The sequence below is a fragment of the Dryobates pubescens genome, chromosome 15, assembly GCF_014839835.1.
Source record: "Dryobates pubescens isolate bDryPub1 chromosome 15, bDryPub1.pri, whole genome shotgun sequence".
In the NCBI taxonomy this organism is placed as follows: Eukaryota; Metazoa; Chordata; class Aves; order Piciformes; family Picidae; genus Dryobates; species Dryobates pubescens.
In genome coordinates, this window is record NC_071626.1 from 17,586,447 (window position 1) to 17,605,579 (window position 19,133).

General features: G+C 47.4%; 1 protein-coding gene across 1 annotated transcript in view; it reads left to right on the forward strand.

The window, feature by feature from the left end:
• Positions 1–1,615: 1,615 nt before the first annotated feature.
• Positions 1,616–19,133, forward strand: part of CLCN1 (chloride voltage-gated channel 1) — a 29,782-nt gene continuing 12,264 nt past the window's right edge. The window contains exons 1-11 of the mRNA XM_009899628.2: positions 1,616–1,807; positions 6,564–6,717; positions 7,208–7,339; positions 8,854–8,982; positions 9,087–9,220; positions 9,557–9,634; positions 11,979–12,057; positions 14,155–14,280; positions 14,935–15,019; positions 16,339–16,440; positions 18,611–18,695. Coding sequence (XP_009897930.2) covers positions 1,616–1,807; positions 6,564–6,717; positions 7,208–7,339; positions 8,854–8,982; positions 9,087–9,220; positions 9,557–9,634; positions 11,979–12,057; positions 14,155–14,280; positions 14,935–15,019; positions 16,339–16,440; positions 18,611–18,695 — 1,296 coding nt within the window. The remainder of the gene's footprint in view (positions 1,808–6,563; positions 6,718–7,207; positions 7,340–8,853; positions 8,983–9,086; positions 9,221–9,556; positions 9,635–11,978; positions 12,058–14,154; positions 14,281–14,934; positions 15,020–16,338; positions 16,441–18,610; positions 18,696–19,133) is intronic.

The window sequence follows — 19,133 nt, forward strand, 5'->3', positions numbered from 1 at the left end:
TTCCCTCATTTCCAGTTTGTGTTCCTTGCAGATCTGGTCTTCATACATCTATTCCTAATTGAAGTTTGTCTGCTAGTGTTTTGAGTTTGTTTCTGTCAAACAAAACAAAAACCAAGGAGAGGTGCAGAAAGATTTAGATGGGAAGGGACCTCTGGCAGTATCCAGTCCAACCTGGTGCTCAGTCATGAACTTACCTTGTGGCAAGCCATGGCTGTTGGCTCTTGCTCTTTCCCTGTGCCTCTCTGAGAAGAGTCTGACTCCATCTTGTCTATATCCTCTCTCTGGGTAGTGGCAGACAGCAAATAGATTCCCCTCTGCTTCCTCTTCTCCAGGATGAATAACCCTTGCTCCTTCAGCCTGTCCAGTCATCAATCCAGGCAAGACCTCCCTCTGTGACACCTCCACCAGCATATTGGTGCTCTTTGTTACTGACCTAAATAAATGCTCTTCCCATGTAGAGAGACTGAACCAACAGGAACACATGCAGCAGAAATGACATCAAAAGCACTGCCTCCCCCTTGGCACTACCTTGCTTGGCTGTTGGCCATGTTATCCTTGTGCTGAACCATGGCAGCAGTTGCAGTCCCATAGGTGCAGGTTGCCTGTCCCTGTGTTGCTATCAGTATTTATCTCCTTTTGATTGTGAGATCTATTTATTTCCATCCTGACTCTCCCACAGTAACATTATTGCCTCCTTCCTTGAGTTTCTGTTAATTCTGCTCTCTTCACTCTTTAATCTCATCATGTTATCTTGTTTTTTCTCCATGATGATCCCCCTTAAACTTGCTAGACTTTTTCTTTCTACTTTGTCCTGCCATATTCACACACACCACTGAGGTGGCTGTCCTTCTGGCTTCTGTCTTGAAAGGCAGCTAAGGAGCATTTTTGGTTGCTCTGGTTTGTTCCCAGTTGGATGGGATGGCATGAATGATGCCATCTTGGACCCCACCACATGATTCCTTAAGTTTAAAGGCTGTTTCACCAAGTTAGCCAGCCTGCTACTCCATCCCTCCCTAACAGGTTGTGGAGTCTCCTTTTCTGGAGACAGTCCAAACCCACGTGGATATGTCCCTGTGACACCTAGGTGATCCTGCTCTGGCAGTGGAGTGGATGCTCTCTGGAGGTCCCTTCCAATCCCTGACATTCTGCAATTCTGTGATCTCCTGGATAATAACTTCTGCTTCTTTCTGTCTGCTTTCTGCTTTTGTCCTTGCAGCTCTGTCTTACCACCCTCTTTCCTCCTCACCCACCCCTGCCCCTTCCCTCTCCTTCACAAGTTTTGATCTTGCCCACACCTGATATTCAATCCTGGCAGAGCTCCTGACTTCTGCTGAGATCAGACATGGCACTGGGGAATCATGTGGCAGAGGAAGGTTGCTATAAATATAGTTAAGCCATGCCATCACTGTCTTTGGGTGGGAAGGGAAGAAAGTAAGTGAGGCACAAGGAGGAGGAGCAGAGAGAAAGTGAGTGCAGGAACAGGACAGGTCAGGGTAGTCTGAGGAGAGAAAGAAAAGAAGGAGGCAGCAGAAGGAAGTGTGGAGGCCATGCTCTCGGCCAGAACAGGAGGTGGTTCTAGGTGAGGCCCAGAGAGGCAGCTTCATTTCAGCTGAGCATGAGCAAGAGCAGAGGCACAGAGAGCTCAGAGACCCTAGGACAGGAGCCCAGCTGGAAGCCCCTGTGGGGTGGCTCACCACAGTACGACTTGGTCTGCTTTGAGAAGTGCTCCCGCTATGGGCTACCCCTGGAGGCTGGGGGCACAGGGGACGACCTGCACTCCTTGGAGAACTCCCTCAGCCACCCACAGGTAGGGCTGGGCAACTGGGACATTTGGGCAGCACAGGTCTCCCCGGGGTCACAGAGGCTTTTGGGGCTCCCAGAATGAATCTGTGGAGCACACATCCCTGTCCATTCCTGGGCCACCAACTCTCCCCTCCACTTGTTGCCTTCTGGGCCAGGCACTGACTTCCATGGTTGTATTTACACCTAGAAGTACTTTTGAGTCAGGGGGGCATTTTCACCTCTTGTGGACATGCAGAGAGTTAAAATGGGCAAGCTGGGATGGGGAAAATCAATCAGGCCATGAATGCATTTGTAACAGCAAAGAGAAACTGCAGCTACCATCAGCTGCAGAGTGGTGCTGAGTAAAGCAGTAGAGTGAATAAAAAAGAGGGCAGTGGTGTATGTAGGTGGGTACCTATCTATACAGCTCTATAGAGAAAGGTATGCTGTGTAAATAAAGTTCTGACTTTTCTCTAGCTAAAGAGCACTTCATGGTGGTGTTAGTTTTGGTAGCTCTTTGGGGAGCTGTAAGTGAAGGAATTCAACTTGACCTGTCTCTTGCTCTTCATACGAGCAGCAGTTCAGAGAAATATCTGGGGTGTAATCGTCCTCTACTTATGGCTTCTTGTTGCCTTATTCTCTGTATCTCCTCTACCTCTCCTTTTGGGATGGCCTCCTGCAAGGAGGAGGATTTACAGCAGAGTTCTGGTGTCTGATTTCCTACCACACTATTCAGACTAAGCTGATGTCAGAGAGCTTTACAGCAGTGAAGACTCTGCCCAGTGATAAGGTAGAGAGCATGAGGATGTGGAATTCCTACAGAGGAGACGTTCCTCCTTACATGAAGACAAATCCCTTACATCAATACTTAGGTGAATTAGTAGGTGATGAGGAAGAGGATGCATTCATCATCATCTGAAGACTTTTGTGATTTACTGATAGGAAAAAAGCCACATTTGCCACCAAGAAAATGTCTTCCAATTGATAAATATCCCAGTGAAGGTTGTATGTGTCATGCTGCAAAGATTAGACAGCTGGTTCCATAGCCATAGTCAGGAATTTCTCTTCTGAAACTAAAACATCTGTATTTGCAAATGTCTCCTACACTAAAGTTCAAAACACAGTCCCTGTCTGATATGGAAGCAGCAGCACAAATGGGAGAGTGTCTGGGAAGAAGTCTGGCTGGAGCAGTTTAATTATACTAAAGCAAGGCAATGGTTTGGCTGCAGCAGCCACACTAACAGGGTGAGCTGAATGGGCTGGGATGGAAAAGTGCAGGTGCCCATCTGGAGCTGAGCTTTGCTGAAGCAGCAGGGCACAAGGTCAGGGCAGCTGGCAGGAAGGAGATGTTCAGCCCCCATCAGCCATGCCCAGCCCCTGGCTAACCGTGGCTGAGTGGCACACACCTGCCCCTTGGGGTGCAGGTGGAGCAATGCCTGAGGCTGGAGAGCTGATTTGAGTGTCCTTGTTTGAGCTAGTCTGGAACTAATCCTGTTCAGTGATTTGACTTCCCAGGTCAGTCTCTGCTCAGTACTGCCACTTTCTGCAGTGAACAGCACGTCTTCACAGACAGAGGCTGCTTCTGGCTGTGACAACTCTGATGTTTAGAGTCACTGCCAAGGCTTGGGGTGCAGGCCAAGGACACTGTTAAATCTTGTGTACTGCACTGGGGTGCAAAGCAAAAGGTTGCACCTGAGGCAGGGAGTGGGCAGTTTGGGCAACCCTAAAGTGACTAACAAGGGATTCCTTTCTGTCCACATCATATTCAGTATACAGCTGAGGGATCACCAGGGTCAAGCCTGGTCAGCACTGGAGGACTCTGTACATTCTGCCTTTGATCTTGATCCATGCATCCCTGAATATAGTTCCAGAATCCAGCTCCTGAATTCAGTTCCTGTCTGCTGCAGAGTGCAGTCCAGGCCACATCATCAGTGGGGACAGTGATGCCACTGCCATCAGGGGCTGGGTTCAGTGTTGGGTTTGTATCTATTTGTATCTTTTTTTAGTTAATTATTTTCATTAAAGTACTTAAGTTTTCTTTTCCCACCCATCAGTCTCTCTGCCTTATGCCCTTTCTTCTCTTTGGGAAAGCAAAGGGTTCACAGAGAGAATCTGTCACTTTCTTAGTGGCTGGCCCAGCCCTGACTTTGACAGTGGGTGAAGGAAGCCAAGCTGGGGACAGGAAGGAGCTGTTGGGTGCAAGCTGTCTCCAGAAAAGCACATCCATGCACAAAACCTTCACAGGCATGCACCCACTGTGCTGCTCCTACACATCTGAAACCACTTTCACAAGCAGGTGCAGATGACACAGTGAGGCAATGCAATCCACCTCCATGCTCTTTCTACCTGCCAGTGGAGCACCTCTGTTCTCAGCTCCAGAGAGGTGCAGGTCAATGGATGTAGATAAGCATCCTTACAGCACAGTGAAGCATGTCATCAGATGTGTACAGGCAGTAAGGTCCTCGAGCAAGCAGCATTGCTGAACACAACTTGCAGCCTAAAACCCAGGCAGCTGCATTTGTGGGTTTACATGGAAAAGATGTCCTAGAAATACTTTTACTTACACAATTATGTACATATGTGCATGTACACTGCTGTAGGACAGTGTGTGTGCAGACATCTCCTGTCCACACCAAGCTGGCTGTGCAGATGTGTATTTTGCCAGCCTTCCCTTGCAGGGGAGGGATCAGTGTTCATGTTGCAACGTGTTCTTTGCACAAACATCCATTCCCATGCTTGTAGCCATCAAGATTTCCTTCTCCACAGTCATCTGAAGAAAGGGTTGGCAGAGAGGGATTTGGATTCTGTTGTGCTTTTGGTAACAGTTGCCTCCTGGTGTAGGTGGAAGTTGGAAGCTGTGTCAGACTCACTTTGTGATTAAATGTATTTGCACAAGGCCCAGAACAGTGAAATCTTGGTCTTTGGCCTGAAACTGAATAGATAACTGATGGTCAAAAAAACAGATAGTGGTTTAGAGATATGATGATGATGATAGGCTAATAATAGTAATATACAGGTGATTTGGGACAGTTAGGAGACATAGATAGATGGCAGGTGATGTAATATACACTGACAAAAATGCCTATCCTCATGCACTGCAGGAATTTGCATTGTTCTCTTTCTGCAGCTATAGCTGGTGTAGGATTTAGAAGCTGTGTCACTCCTGACTGTAGAAAAGGCGTTCCAGAAGGGCACCAGCATCCTGGTCTGGATTGGGAATAGTGTGGCCAGCAGGACCAGGAAAGTGATTGTGCACCTGCACTCAGCACTAATGATACCTTCTCTGATGGTCCAGAGAAGGCCAAAGAAGCTGGCGAAGGGTCTGGAGAACAGGTCTGGTGAGGAGCAACTGAGGGAACTGGGGTTGTTTAGTCTGGAGGAGACCTTTTTGCTCTCTACAACTCCCTGAAAAGAAGCTGGAATGAGGTGAAGGTTGGTCTCTTCTACCTAGAGAAGACAGGGCAAGAGTAAAAGGCTTCAAATTACCCCAGGGGAGGTTTAGATTGAACAGTAGAAGAAACTTCTTCATAAAAGGGTTTTCAAACACTGGAATAGGCTGCCCAGGAAGATGGTTGAATCCCCATCCCTGGAGGTGTTTAAAGGAGGCAGAGATGTGGTGCTGAGGGACATGGTTTAGCACCACTAATGGTTAGACTCAATGATCTTGAAGATCTTTTCCAACCAGATTGTTCCATGATTTCAGGAACAGCAGGATAGCTCCATGGTGGGAGTGAGAGGGGTGAGCAATAGAGCCAAGGCAGATGTTTTGCTGGGTAGGAAGCAACGATCACCTTGCAGATGTGAAGTGCCAAGATCACAGGCCATGCCTCAGGTGATATCCTGATCTCAAGTGAAGCCCAAGATGGTTCATTGAAGCTAGAAGCTTCACTGAGAAGAGGCTTGTAGTCTGCACATTTTTGCTGTCTGTGCTCTGAAAGGGTGAGGCAGGATAGGTGCTCTTCAGGGCACCTGGTGAACAAATGTGGGGCACAGTCAGGATCTCATGGCTGACAAGACAGCACAACTGCCAGGTTTGCCGACTCTGAAATGTCACTGAGCACGTGTGTCTGGTTGGGAATTGCATGGAACTAATTGCATTTGCAGATTAGTTTCTGAAGGCAAAGACTAGATGAAGTAGTTAGGAAATTTAGAGGAATTGGAGACACACAAGGACTTAGCACGATGCTTTGGGTAAGTAAAGGGAGGAGGTGTTCAGTACCCTGGTGAGACCTCTGAGCTGATGCTGCTGCTTTTCCTCCACAGGCACATTGGTGGCTGTGTGCCCTGTGAAGCATTCTTTGGCAGCAGAAGGAACAGATGCAGGACATTCCTGCAGCCTGTTTGGTGCTGTAATACCTCTCACAACCTTCAGAGACATTTCACAGTGCTGCTGAAATCTATGAGACGGTGCTGAGGGTGGCAGCCTCATCTGAACTAGTCTGACCTTCTTTTGTACTTCCAGAAAGCCTGCTCAGTATCTTCAGACCCCAGCCAGCTTTTTCTCAGATTGTTAGAAAGCAATTAGTATTCTGTGATCATGTTTTGTACCCTGAACAAGGAGATTAAAATATTTTAGAGAGATTAGGAAGGAAGGAACCAGAAAGGAAAAAGAAAACTAAGATAAGCTTCTGTCTGAGGTTTTCTCTGTCTCCCTGCTTGGGTACTTCTGGTTCTGCCCCTTGGACCATTTGCAGATCTGCCTTTTCATCTCTAGTGCTGTTTGTGAAGGAGCATTTGCCTGATCTTTTCCTTCTGCTCTCTCTTGCTTTCTGCTTCTCTAGCTCTATGGCAAATACACAGAGCAGATAACGGACTTTAATGACAAGGAAGCAGCAAAACTGCTGAACAGGAAGCAGGCCCAGAAGAGCAATGAAAGACCCCAGAAACGTGAGAGTCAAGCGGAGATCAAAGAGGAGCACTATTCCAAATGCCAAGGTAGGGTCAATCTTCCACTACCTCACAAACAGACATTGGGTAAGCCAGCCAGAAAGATGGCATTTAAGCAAGGAATAAAGGCAAGAAAATTGTGACTGGGGAGAAGCAAGGAAGGAAGGAAAAGGAATCACAGTGGATGAAAAAGCCCTTTTCATGCAAGCTTTCATCAGAGTGAAAAAAATCTGTTTGGAAAAAGGCCACTCCCAAGGTAATAACTTTTTCCACAACAGATCTCTATAGCAGGAGGAAAAGGACTTTCCTGCATCAGATTTTTTGCTGGTGGTGCACAAGATGTTCAATTCTGCCCTTCCCAAACCCATTTTTGTGGTGGTGTTGGCTTTTTCAAACTGATTTTGCAGAGCTGTGTAGGAGGGGGATGGGTGCCAGTCCTTCACCACGAGCCCAGTGATGTTTCCAAGTAAATTCGTAGTGTAGTCAGGTCTCAGCACAGGAGAGGAGAGGCTTATCTCAGTTTTCCTTCCTTCCACAGACTGTGCCCGGCGCATCCAGAAGTACATTACCAAGAAGCTGGGAGAGGATTGGATCTTCTTGGTTCTGTTGGGTCTGGTCATGGCGTTGGTGAGCTGGGGAATGGATTATGCCAGTGCGAAGAGCCTACAGGGTGGGTCTGACGCAGGTGTTGCAGAAGAGCACTGTACGTGGTGTGAATATTTTCGAAAGGCCGGTGACCTGTGCTGCTCCTCCTTGAACATCTGTGTCCCATCCTCACCCTTCACTGCCTGGGAATTCTGAAGTACTTGAAATGTGTTAGAGAAAAGCTTACCTAGGGAGAGGTTCTTTAAAGGGATGGCAGGGAAAAGCGTGGAAGCAGGCAGAAACAAAGGATGTGTGCACGATGAATCAAAGACAAACCCTGATTGTGACTCCTGTTCTCTCCTGCTCCCATGAATATGGAGGGGAACTGGCAAGTGGGACTGTGTTCCTTCCTATTATACTGGTTCCCATCCTCCCCAGGAACTGTGAGCACATGGGATATGGAGAGGAAAAGGGGCTCTTAGATGCCCTCCTGACACTGTTTCTGTTTTTACCTCTTGATTGTTTCCAGTTTTCATTTAGCCAATGCCCTGCCGTACATGGCCACAGGGTGCTCTCTCCTTTGGCTCTTTTCACAAAGATCTCCTACTCAGTATCTTGTATTCCTCCCCTGCATTTGTCCTCTGGTGCCTCTCCCCTTTTCCAACGGTAAGAATTCCAAGATCCTCTTGCCCCATTTTGGTGCCCACTCACATAACATTTCCCACATCCTGTTAACTGCACTGTTCCTTTATCCTGACCCTCAGTGTCCCAGTCCTGACCTGCACACACACTCCCCAGCCCTTTCCTCTCAGTTATCTTGGCTGCTGATGTTAGAAGATATCCTCAAAGATCCAAATATTCCTTCATCCCAGTGTTCCTCCCTTTAGAGCTTCCCCATCTACCTGGCATCTGGCTTACCCTAACAGAGAGCCTCTGTCCCTTAAAGTTTCTGCAGCTGAGTCCTTTAGTTTTGGTTTTTTTTCCCTCCACCAAGTCTCAATCTCCAGCTGTGTGGGGAGCCAGCTCAGGCAAAGGAGATGACTTGCACAGGAACTGAAGCTCAGATTGGATTCTTGGCAGCTCATGTTGTTGCACCTGGCTGAGCAATGGTACCACTGCTGTTTTGACAGCTGCCACAGCTCTCTTCATGCTGCTGTTCTAAAAGGCTAACCTTCATCAGAGCTTTTAAGCCAATTTTTCTGAAGGAATGATTTTTCATGTGAGTGAGTTGGAGAAGAGGGCACTAGCTATTGGGGGACCATTTTATCGTCATTCAGCACCCAGCTCGGGCCCTCAGTCTGCCAAAGGAATAGACCCTGTAGGGTGATTGATCCTTGCAGCTCGCTTGCAACACACCTCTGTCTGCTACATTTGGGCACAGGTATTACTGGTGTCTAAGAAGAGAGAGAGCCATCTCTATCTATCCTGCAGAACCCCTGCCCTATTTGGGAGCCTGTGCTCAAAATTAATAAGGCTTGTCTTGGAAAACTAGAATCTCAGGGAGATTTGGGATGGGCAGGTTTAGCAAGGGTGTGACAACTTTGGTGTGTTTGTGGCAGCTGTTGGTTACTGACAACTTCTTTGTTTGTCTGTCCACAGCCTACAAGTGGATGTACACAAAGGTGCAGCCGAGTGTTCCCCTGCAGTACCTGGTGTGGGTCTCCTACCCACTTGCTCTTATTCTGTTTGCGGCCCTCTTCTGCCACCTCATCTCTCCCCAGGCCATTGGTGAGGGCTGAGGGCATGCCAAGATCTGCTCTTGTCTTGTCTCATCTTCTTTACCCTCTTTGCCGAAGCCTTTTGCTCATCTCTTGCTCTGCTGTTGTTTTCAGGATCTGGGATTCCAGAGCTCAAGACCATTATGAGGGGAGTCGTCCTCAAGGAGTATCTCACTCTCAAGGCTTTTGTGGCCAAAGTTGTGGCCCTCACAGCTGGGCTTGGAAGTGGCATGCCTGTGGGGAAAGAGGTGAATATTGCTGTTCTCATGTGCAGCTGTGTCTGGGGAGAGGGAAGAGCTGTCTCTGGACAAAGAGTCTATAAATGTTTTCTTTCTTTTGCCACCGTTCCTCTTCTCAAAGCTCTTCTCTTTCCAGCAACACTCATCTTCCAGTGGTCATTTTTCTTCCTTTGAAAGGCTTGATAGAGAAAAGTAAAGTCAGATAGTCTTTGAGAGGGAGAAATAAAGAAGATTGAAGGAGTGGCTGAGGTGGCCAAAGAGAAATGATGAGATCTGGAGTGACTCAATGGATGTGAGTAACCAGAGGGTAGGTCTCTCTAATTTCCTCCTCTTCCTCTCTTGCAGGGTCCTTTTGTGCATATTGCCAGCATCTGTGCTGCAGTGCTCAGCAAGTTCATGTCAATCTTCTGTGGTGTCTATGAGGTAAGGCATATGTACACCTGCATGTGGCTCTTCCACAGGCTGCACTCCTGAGACATGCAGGATGGTGCTGGTGGGCCACAAAGCACAGAGGACACACATGGATTGAGTTCACTGCTCTGCCACAGAGCAGTAAAACACAAGCCAAAGAGAATGGTGGAAGGCCAGATACCCATCCAAATAACCGTGCAGGCCCATCAGTGTTACCTACCTGCTACACAGAGACTGGGTGGGAAGATGTGTGACATGGTATCAGTCTGATATCTTTGAGCTGTGATCATCATCTGTTTAGAAAAGTAGCTGCAGACAAAGATTAATTTGTCTGTAAGCCAAAATTACACAGCACTGCTAATTATAGACACACTATGTCTGGGCCTTGGCTGTTGCAGAACAGCCCGTGCAGGCTGATCACCGTACAAAAGTCTGTTAGCTGCACATAAAGCTCAGTCTAGGAGCTGCTTCAGGTGCAGGCTGCTGGCAGAACTGATTGTAATACAACCATGGAAGGTGGTGTTCCTCTTGAGTAGATCCTGTCTGTGCAGAAGGACCTGGTGTCACTGCTGAAGATCAGCTGGCAGGACTAGAGGCAGCACTGAAATGTGTGGAACCTGCTGTTTCTAACAGCAGTGGCTGGATCTGCTGCTGACTTGCTTTGTTTCAGTGCCCTAGATGCTAACCCCTGGCTTTGCTCCCTCTAACCCCAGCATGCCCTGCTGGCTGCACTCTGTTCCAGAAGGTGCATAGGCAGCTCGACTTCAGGTGGCGGCTTGTGCAGCTGGAGCTGGATGTTGCTTCAGAGCTCCTCTTGGAGGCAAGTGTCTTCCTCTGTGTGACAATTCATGTACAACTCTTGCTGTGAGATTCCTTGCTCTCAGAAGAGTTCTTCACAGATGCCTTTAGCAGCATGAGTTTGTTCTTTTTGCATGTCACTGGTGGCAGGGAATGCAGAGTTATTGCTGTCTGTTAAAAAGGAGCCCTTGAAATGGATTTGAAAAGCCAGTTTAGCCCTTGATAAGCAGAGGTGCTCAACCTACTTTTTCCAGGTGCACTCTAGTACTCTTGGTTTGGTTTGGTTGAGTCTGGTTTGTCTGGCTACAGCACCAACACTCTGACACGGTGCTGGGTCCCAGGAGATGCCCTGTGGAACAAGCAGTTCTCAGTGGCTGTAATAGGTCTCTGTCTCACACTGTTCTTCAACACCCTTCTGTCAGACTCTTTGCCTCTGAACAGCTCTAATTACCTCCTGTTATGCTCCAGGCCATGTGCATGTTCCCCCAGTCTCCAGCTGCTAATCACCATGCTGGTGGGACATGACACAACCTTCCCACCACTCCAGACACTCACACTGAACCTCATCCCATTTCTACACATGATTATGTGCTAAGGACACAGGGGCACTAACAGGGCCCAGAAGTTACCTAGGACAAAGATATGGGTAAGAACACATTGTTCTGGGTCAGTCCATGGCCCTGTTCTGTTGTGTAGTGCAAAGACAGGCTTGAGACAACTTTTAGTTGAGGCTCTAGCACCTGCTCAAGTAAACAAGAATTCATGGTCATCCATGGCCTTAGAATTCAGCCTGGCTACTCACATTCCCACCATGATGCAGGACCACTCTTTCCCAGAACACTTGTGGGACATCTAACAGGCTGCTTTGGGACCCAATGAGGCTTCAGACAAAACAAAATTTACCTGCTCACTTTTTGCCATTCTCAGGCATATCAGTGACAAGTATTGGAGAAGGAGTGGAAGAGCAGGTTCTCCCTTTCAAGATCTCTGTGCCTTCCAAAACAGAATCTACGTTTTATATCTTCCATTTGCCTTTATTGCCATGACTGTTTTCACCAGGACAGCATAGTGCTTTACCAGGTGATCAGTTACTCACTCATCTACCTGAAGAGACATCTTCAGCATCTTTCCATTCTTGGTCCTGAATGTGCATGTGCTTCATGCACACAGACTCACAGGATGGCTTTTCTGAGGCACTCTTTGGCACATGCATCCTCAGATTCCCTGTGTAAGTAATAGAGGAGTAAAGCATACTTATGCACTCTCCCCAAGGCACCTCTTCTGCAGTGATCTGCACATTTCACTGAAAGGAGATGCTGCCTTCTCCATGTGTCTTGAAGATGTGGTTCCAGGTGTGTGCCTAACATGCACCAGGTCTTGTCTTTTGAATAATTTGAAGCCATCCAGAAGGGAGAAGTAAGATAAGTGTAGCTGTAACTGTGAGACTGGTGTCAGAGCTGGGTGACAGCATGTGGCCCTATCTGCCAATCCTGTTAGTCACTCTCTGCTTTCTTGCCTTTCTGTTCTGTCTGTCTCTCTTTGTCTCTCTCACCAGTAGCAGCCATACTATTACACCGATGTCCTGACTGTGGGCTGCGCTGTGGGGGTCGGCTGCTGCTTTGGGACACCACTTGGAGGCAAGTGGCTGTTCTGTTTCCTTTGTCTCAGGTACCTAAATCCTCTCCTGCCTAGTCCTCCTCTCCCCCTTTCCTTTTTTGGGCTGTCACCTGCTCTGAACAAAGCAGCTTCCTGACAGTCTTTTTTCTGCACTGGCAGCCTTGGGGAGGCAAGGGGAGGAGGCCCTCTAGAACAGTGGGCTTCAGATGGCAGTGTGCATACTCCAGGGAGTGCACAGGCTGGGGAATGTCAGAAGGAAATACAGGAATTTTTTATTTTTTTTTTAATCTATAAATGAACTTCACTAATATTCAGGACCTGTAGTGGCAGTGGTGCCCTCCCCTGGGCCATGTGTCAGATGGCCCTCTGTCACATACCGGGCACAAGGAGTCCTCTGTATGGAGTTGTTCCCAGCGCGGAGGCCTGGCAGTGGTGCCTTCACCCATTTGCTTGCTTTCAGCATATTGCAGTGTGCCAGATCCAGTGGATTTGGGGATTACATTAGTATTAACTAACCCTCACAAAAGGGACAAGTGTCTTCAAAAGATTCCTGTGAAGAGGCTTTTGGTTGAAGATAACACTAACAGAAGAACGACAGGAAAATGGCAGAGCTGACCCTTCTACTCCTAGAACAGGCTCCTAGGCAGACACAGGTTGAGGTACAGAAGACCAAACTGGCCAAAAAAACAATCAGAATTCTCAAAGGCTGTTTTAACTATGGATTTACAGGTTGAAAGGGACCTCAGATTGAAGGGGACCTCAGAGATCATCTACTCCAACTTCCTCACCATGGGCAGGGACACCTTTCAACTAGACTTGACTGCTCAAGGCCTCATCCAGCCTAGTCTTAAAAAAAAACCCAGGGAGGAGGCATTCACAACCTCTCTGGGCAGCCTACTCCAGAATCTCACCACCCTCATACTGAAGAACTTCTCCCTAAGATCCAGTCTATGCCTGCTCTCCCTCAGCTTCAAACCATTCCCCCTTGTCCTGTCTCTAGACACCCTCATGAAAAGTCCCTCTGCCACCTTCCTGTAGGATCTCTTCAGGTATTGGAAGGCAGCAGGCAAGCTACCACAGCAGAGAAATAGGAGCCAGCCGTGCACAGAGTGCTAGAGGATGTCATCCATGTGGCTGATTTCATGAAAACAAGACCTTGAGCGGGTAGAATCTTTACACTATTTTGTGAATAGAATAGAATAGAATAGACCAGGTTGAAAGAGACCTTCGAGATCATCGTGTCCAGCCTATCATCCAACACCACCTAATCAACTAAACCATGCAACCAAGCACCCTATCAAGCCTCCTAAACACCTCCAGTGGTGGCAACTCCATCACCTCCCTGGGCAGCCCATTCCAATGGCAAATCACTCTCTCTATGACAAATTTCTTCCTAACATCCAGTCTAAACCTCCCCTGGCACAGCTTGAGACTGTGTCCCCTTGTTCTGGTGCTGGTTGCCTGGGAGAAGAGACCAACCCCTTCCTGTCTACAACCACCTTTCAGGTAGTTGTAGAGGGCAATGAGGTCACCCCTGATCCAGGCTAAACAACCCCAGCTCCCTCAGCCTCTCCTCACAGGGCTGTGCTCAAGGCCTCTCCCCAGCCTCATTGCCCTTCTCTGGACACGTTCAAGTGTCTCAATGTCCTTCTTAAACTGGGGGGCCCAGAACTGGACACAGTACTCAAGGCCTAACCAATGCAGAGTCCAGGGGCACAATGACCTCCCTGCTCCTGATGGCCACACTATTCCTAATACAGGCCAGGATGCCATTGGCCCTCTTGGCCACCTGGGCACACTGAGCACTCAAAAAATAATAAATCCTGTTCCATTAATAAAACTTTTTTTTTTTTCATCTTAATCTCATCCTTTTTTTCTTATTGCTGGGGTTTGTGTATGTTTCATATTGTACATAATCCATAAGTGCAGCATTCTATGTACCTGGTTTTGAAATAAATACAGAGACCCTGGGGTGTGTGCTCGAAACTCTTGTCTGGGCAGAGGTGTACAGTCAAAGTGTGGAGACCACTGCTCTTGAAAACTATTCAGAAGCCTTTCTCATGCATCTAACATTGCACTTCTGATTGTAACTTTGCTTCCTTCCCAACCCTTTCTAGGGGTCCTTTTCAGCATTGAGGTCACATCCACTTACTTTGCTGTCCGCAATTACTGGAGAGGTTTCTTTGCAGCTACCTTTAGTGCTTTCATTTTCCGAGTCCTTGCTGTTTGGAACAAAGATGCAGGTAAGCTAAGAGCCATTCCCAGCTGCCTTTGTACAAAAGTTGCTGTATTCATTTATGATTTTCCATCATCATGTCCTCTTCTGGTGCCCCCAGCATAAGAGGGACATAGAGCTTATGCAGTGGGTCCAGAGGAGGCCAAAAGGATGATCAGAGGGGTGGAGAACCTGGGGTTTAGCTGATTTTTTCCACCTCTGATTTCTATGACTTTCATTCCTGTGGTGTCAGTCAAAAAAAAAATTTGCAGAGATAACTTCAGAGGTGATGAGTTTTGTTTCTAGAAGGCAATCAAAACTGTGGGTGGCACAGCTTCTCCAGATAGGTAAGGACTGACTGCCTTGGCAAAGAGAGTTTTCAGAGTCAGTGCAGCAGGAAGAGAATGGATGGTAGAAGAACCCCCTCCAATCTGGGATTGCAACTAAGGGGACATGCACAGCCTCTGAAAACAGTCCTGTACCGTCTAGATTGCTTGGGGTTCAAGTGCTCCGAAACAGTCACTGCTAAACCAGAGCCAGTCTGTGATATTGTACAGAAGGTTGTGAAACAACACAGGAGAATGTATAAACTAGTTCCTCTGTGCCTACCCCTAGGTTTTATGGCATTTAATGTCTTACTTCAATGTCCCCTTTAGTCCTGTACCTCCTTCTTCACTCACAGATACCATCACAGCCCTCTTCAGAACGAACTTCCGCATGGATTTCCCCTTTGACCTGCAGGAGCTGCCAGCCTTTGCTGTAATAGGGTAAGTGGCCAGGAACCTGGCTCTTTGCTCTGCAAGAGTTATCATGTGAGCTCTGTTAGGAATTCTTTTGCAAAACAGTTACATACAGTTTCTTGTAGACATCTTGACTGGCACAAATAAGGCCTCTGCTTGTTGGGATCCCATCTTCAGAAGTGGTGTCCATGTAGCACACCAGACAGGGAAGGAAATGTGGCTATTAGGCAGCTGTTTGCTATTGCCTTTCATAGAATGGCAGAAGCATTTTGGTTAGAAAAGCCCTTTAAGATCACTGAGTCCAACCATTCTCTAACTCTGCTAAAGCTGAGGCTAAAGCATGTCCCTCAGCACCACATTTCTGCCTCTTCTAAACACTTCCAGGCATGGGGATTCAGCCACCTCCCTGGGAAGCCTGTGCCAGTGTTTGACAACCCTTTCAGTCAAGACGTTTCTTCTAATAGCCAACCTAAACCTCCCCTGCTGCAACTTGAGGACATTCCCATATGAGGAACACAAACCTTAGTGAACAGGGTGACAGAAATGACACACTTTGCTTTAGTGACAATCATAGAATCCTAGAATGGCTCCAGCCTTCCTGTAGAATGCCTTCAGATATTGGAAGGCAGCTATAAGGTACCCCCAGAGTCTCCTCTTCTCCAAGCTGAACAACCCCAGATCCCTCAGACCATCCTTATAGCACGGGAGCTCCAGCCCTTAGATCACCTTGGTGGCTCTCCTCTGGACTCACTCCAACAGCTCTGTGTCCTCCTTATGCTGGAGACACCAGAACTGGATGCAGTATTTGAGGTGGGGTCTCAGCAGAGCAGAGTAAAAGGGCAGAATCCCCTCCCTTGCCCTGCTGGCCACACTCTTGCCAAGAGTTGCTATTATAGGATATGTATTTCACAGAGGTGCATTATTGTGCTGAATCAGAATTAAGCTCACTTCATTTTTACTGTTTCTTGATCCAGCCTGATCTCTAACTTCTGACAATACCAGTCTTTGCTGAGTTGCTCTTTGTCAGCCCCCACTGAGATCTGTCAGTCCCTTTTAATAGATTATTTTATAGATTTCTGTAGATGAGATTTCTCCCTCTGAGTAAAAGGAAATGTAGCTGGTAAAATGGCTTCAGTGCTTATGACAAAGAGCTGCAAAATAACCTCTTCCCTTTATCAGGGAGTCAGTGTCCGCAGGTGAGTTGCTGTAGGAGTAACCCTCCAGGAGACATTTGAAAGGCTTCGTAAACAGCTGAAAACAAACCCCACTTGAACGGAATGTCTTGGCTGGTGGTTTGTATATTGTCTGTTGCTGGGCATGATGTTATTTCCTTATCTCCACTTCAGGATTTGCTCTGGATTCCTTGGAGCGTTTTTTGTTTATTTCAATCGCCAGGTGGTCCTCTGCATCCGCCGCCACGCAGCGCTGAGCCAGTTCCTCACCAAACAGTGAGTGCCTTTGAAGGGACCTTCTTGAGGGACCAGATCTGTATACCCTGCCTGTACTAGATAGTAACAAATGCTTCCTGGAAGCCAATAGAAGAATTTCAAGCGTTAGGACAGTACAAATAGCAGAAGCGTATCCGTAAATATCAAGAGAGTTTGTTCTGCCCTGGATTGTCTCCAGTCTGGGGCTACCTCGATAGTTTCACATAGCTTCTTGATTTCAAAGGGAGGCTATGTAATATGCAGGAAGAGGAAAAGAGAAACTCGACAGGCAAGCAGATATTTTAGGTTGGAAAATCTGTGATCATGCTTCTTGAGAGCATTCTGCTTCTGTTTACTATTTTAGAATGGATAAAAAATTAATTCAGCGTCAGTCAGATTGTATCAAATACAACTGAAGCTGCCCCCAGCATAAGAGGGACCTGGAGCTCCTGGAGTGGGTCTAGACAAGGCCATGAAGACGATCAGAGGGCTGGAGAAGCTCCCCTATGGGGACAGGCTGAGAAAGCTGGGGCTGTTCAGCCTGGAGAAGAGAAGGCTCTGGGGGAGAGGAATAGGATAGGATGAGAGGGATGAGAGGGAATGGATTGAAGCTTGAGGAGGGCAGATTGAGACTCAAGATCAGGAAGAAATTCTTTAGTGAGGGTGGTGAGACACTGGAACAGGTTGCCCAGGGAGGTTGTGGCTGCCCCCTCCCTGGAGGTGTTCAAAGCCAGGTTAGATGAGGCTTCAAGCAACCTGGTCTAGTGGAAGATATCCCTGCCCATGGCAGTGGGGTTGGAACTGGACTTTAAGGTCCCTTCCAACCTAAACCATTCCATGAATCTATGAATTCTATGAATTTAGGTCTTAGAATTATGTCTTTAAAGTCTACTTTTTTTAAAGGTCAGGCAAAATGCAGGCTAAACCCAATGAATGTGCTGCAGTTACTGCAGACCTGCAAACCAAAAAGCTGAAATCAGTTAGTGAGAACTGCAGCTTGGAAGAGAAATGCAAAATATTAAAGATCTTAGCAATTCCTCCTCCTGGATGTGAGGAGGAAGTTCTTCATTGTGAGAGTGGTGAAGCCCTGGAATGGGTTGTCCAGGGAGGTGGTTGAGGCCCCATCCCTGGAGGTGTTTAAGCCCAGGCTGGATGAGGCTCTGGCCAGCCTGATCTAGTGTGGGGTGTCCCTGCCCATGGCAGGGGGGTTGGAACTAGATGATCCTTGTGGTCCCTTCCAACCCTGACTGATACTATGATACAGGGCACTTGAAAATACTTACCACCACCACCACCTTATAAAGTTGTAACTTCCAAAACTATAGCCTGAAGGATAAAAGGTGGCAAACTGTTAAATCTTCAGTCTCTTTACAGAAGTTTGAAGCTCTGAGATTTTTGAGAGGTGTGGAGGTCCTATATTCCTTAGCAAGCTGCAAATCTGAGCAGAAGGAAACTACTAGCTAAAAAGAAGTTTAGACTGACTTAATTTACTGTGTGGAAGAAAAAAGATGTCATTCTTCGATATGCAGCATTACCCACATGCCACCAGCACAGCCATGAAACAAAATCAATAGAGCAGTGGAATAAAGCCTGAAAAGTGTGGATTTGCTTTAAACCTGTGACTAATTTCTCAGGATTTTGTAGGTCCTTAAACTGAAAAAAAATTAAAGGTTGTATTTTGTCTTCCTAAATACCACAGCACCTCAGCCAGAAACTCCTGTAGAGAACACAGTAAATTGTCTGTGGAGACCTGGCAGGATTAGTCCAGCACATGGAGGCAGCTTGGACTCGTATTGTCTTAAGTGCCCATGAAGTGCCACAGTGAATCCAAAAACACAGCAGCAAGAAAATTCAGATGGCTTCAGCCTGCTGCCCAGCTGTCCCCCACTGCCCTAGCTGTGCTAGGCCTACTGGCCACCAAAGACAGCTTCCCCAAAACTGTGCTGATGGAAAAGCAGTTTTCCTCCTAAGGGTGAAGGCAGTGGGGGGATGCATGCAGACAGATATGAACCCCCTGCATTTCAATCCACCGGGCTAGGATCCATTGCATGGGGGATGAAGAAGCAAGACCAGCATAACCGGGACAAGTGGAGGAGCTCTCTCACAGCAATAGCATTGATGGTGCTGAAGTGGCAGGTTTGTAAGAGGAGAATGTGAGGTCATGCTTTAATGGACTTTCTTCTCTTTTCAGCCGCCTCGTTTACCCTGGGGTTATAACCTTCCTTATTGCAAGTACGACTTTTCCTCCTGGATTTGGGCAGTTTATGGCAGGAGAGGTGAGAGCTGGATGTGTATTTGCAGTTCTGTGGAACAGCTGTGCCTTATCCTGTGCCCCAGTAACCTTATGTGATGGAAAGTGGAAGAAAGGTATGGGAGGATTTTGGATTGAGGGCAGGCTGTAGTCTGTGACTCATGAGACCATCTGCTTCATATGAGACTTGAAAAGGGGTTGCTCTGCTAAGCAAGTAATAAGGAAGGTGTGTTACCCTGTGTGTAAAAGTAGTTTTCCTTTGAGTAGTTCAGGTAAAGTCCCATCTCTCTTCCTAAAGAGTAAAATTGTAAATGAAGTTACACAGTCATGAAGTACTGAAGCAAAAATCTCTGCTTTCCTGGAGCAGAGGCCAACACATCACTGATACAGATATACACACAGATCCCCCACACCCTGTGTTCCAGTTTGTGCATTGTGTACCTCCCCCTCTCCTTCCATCCCC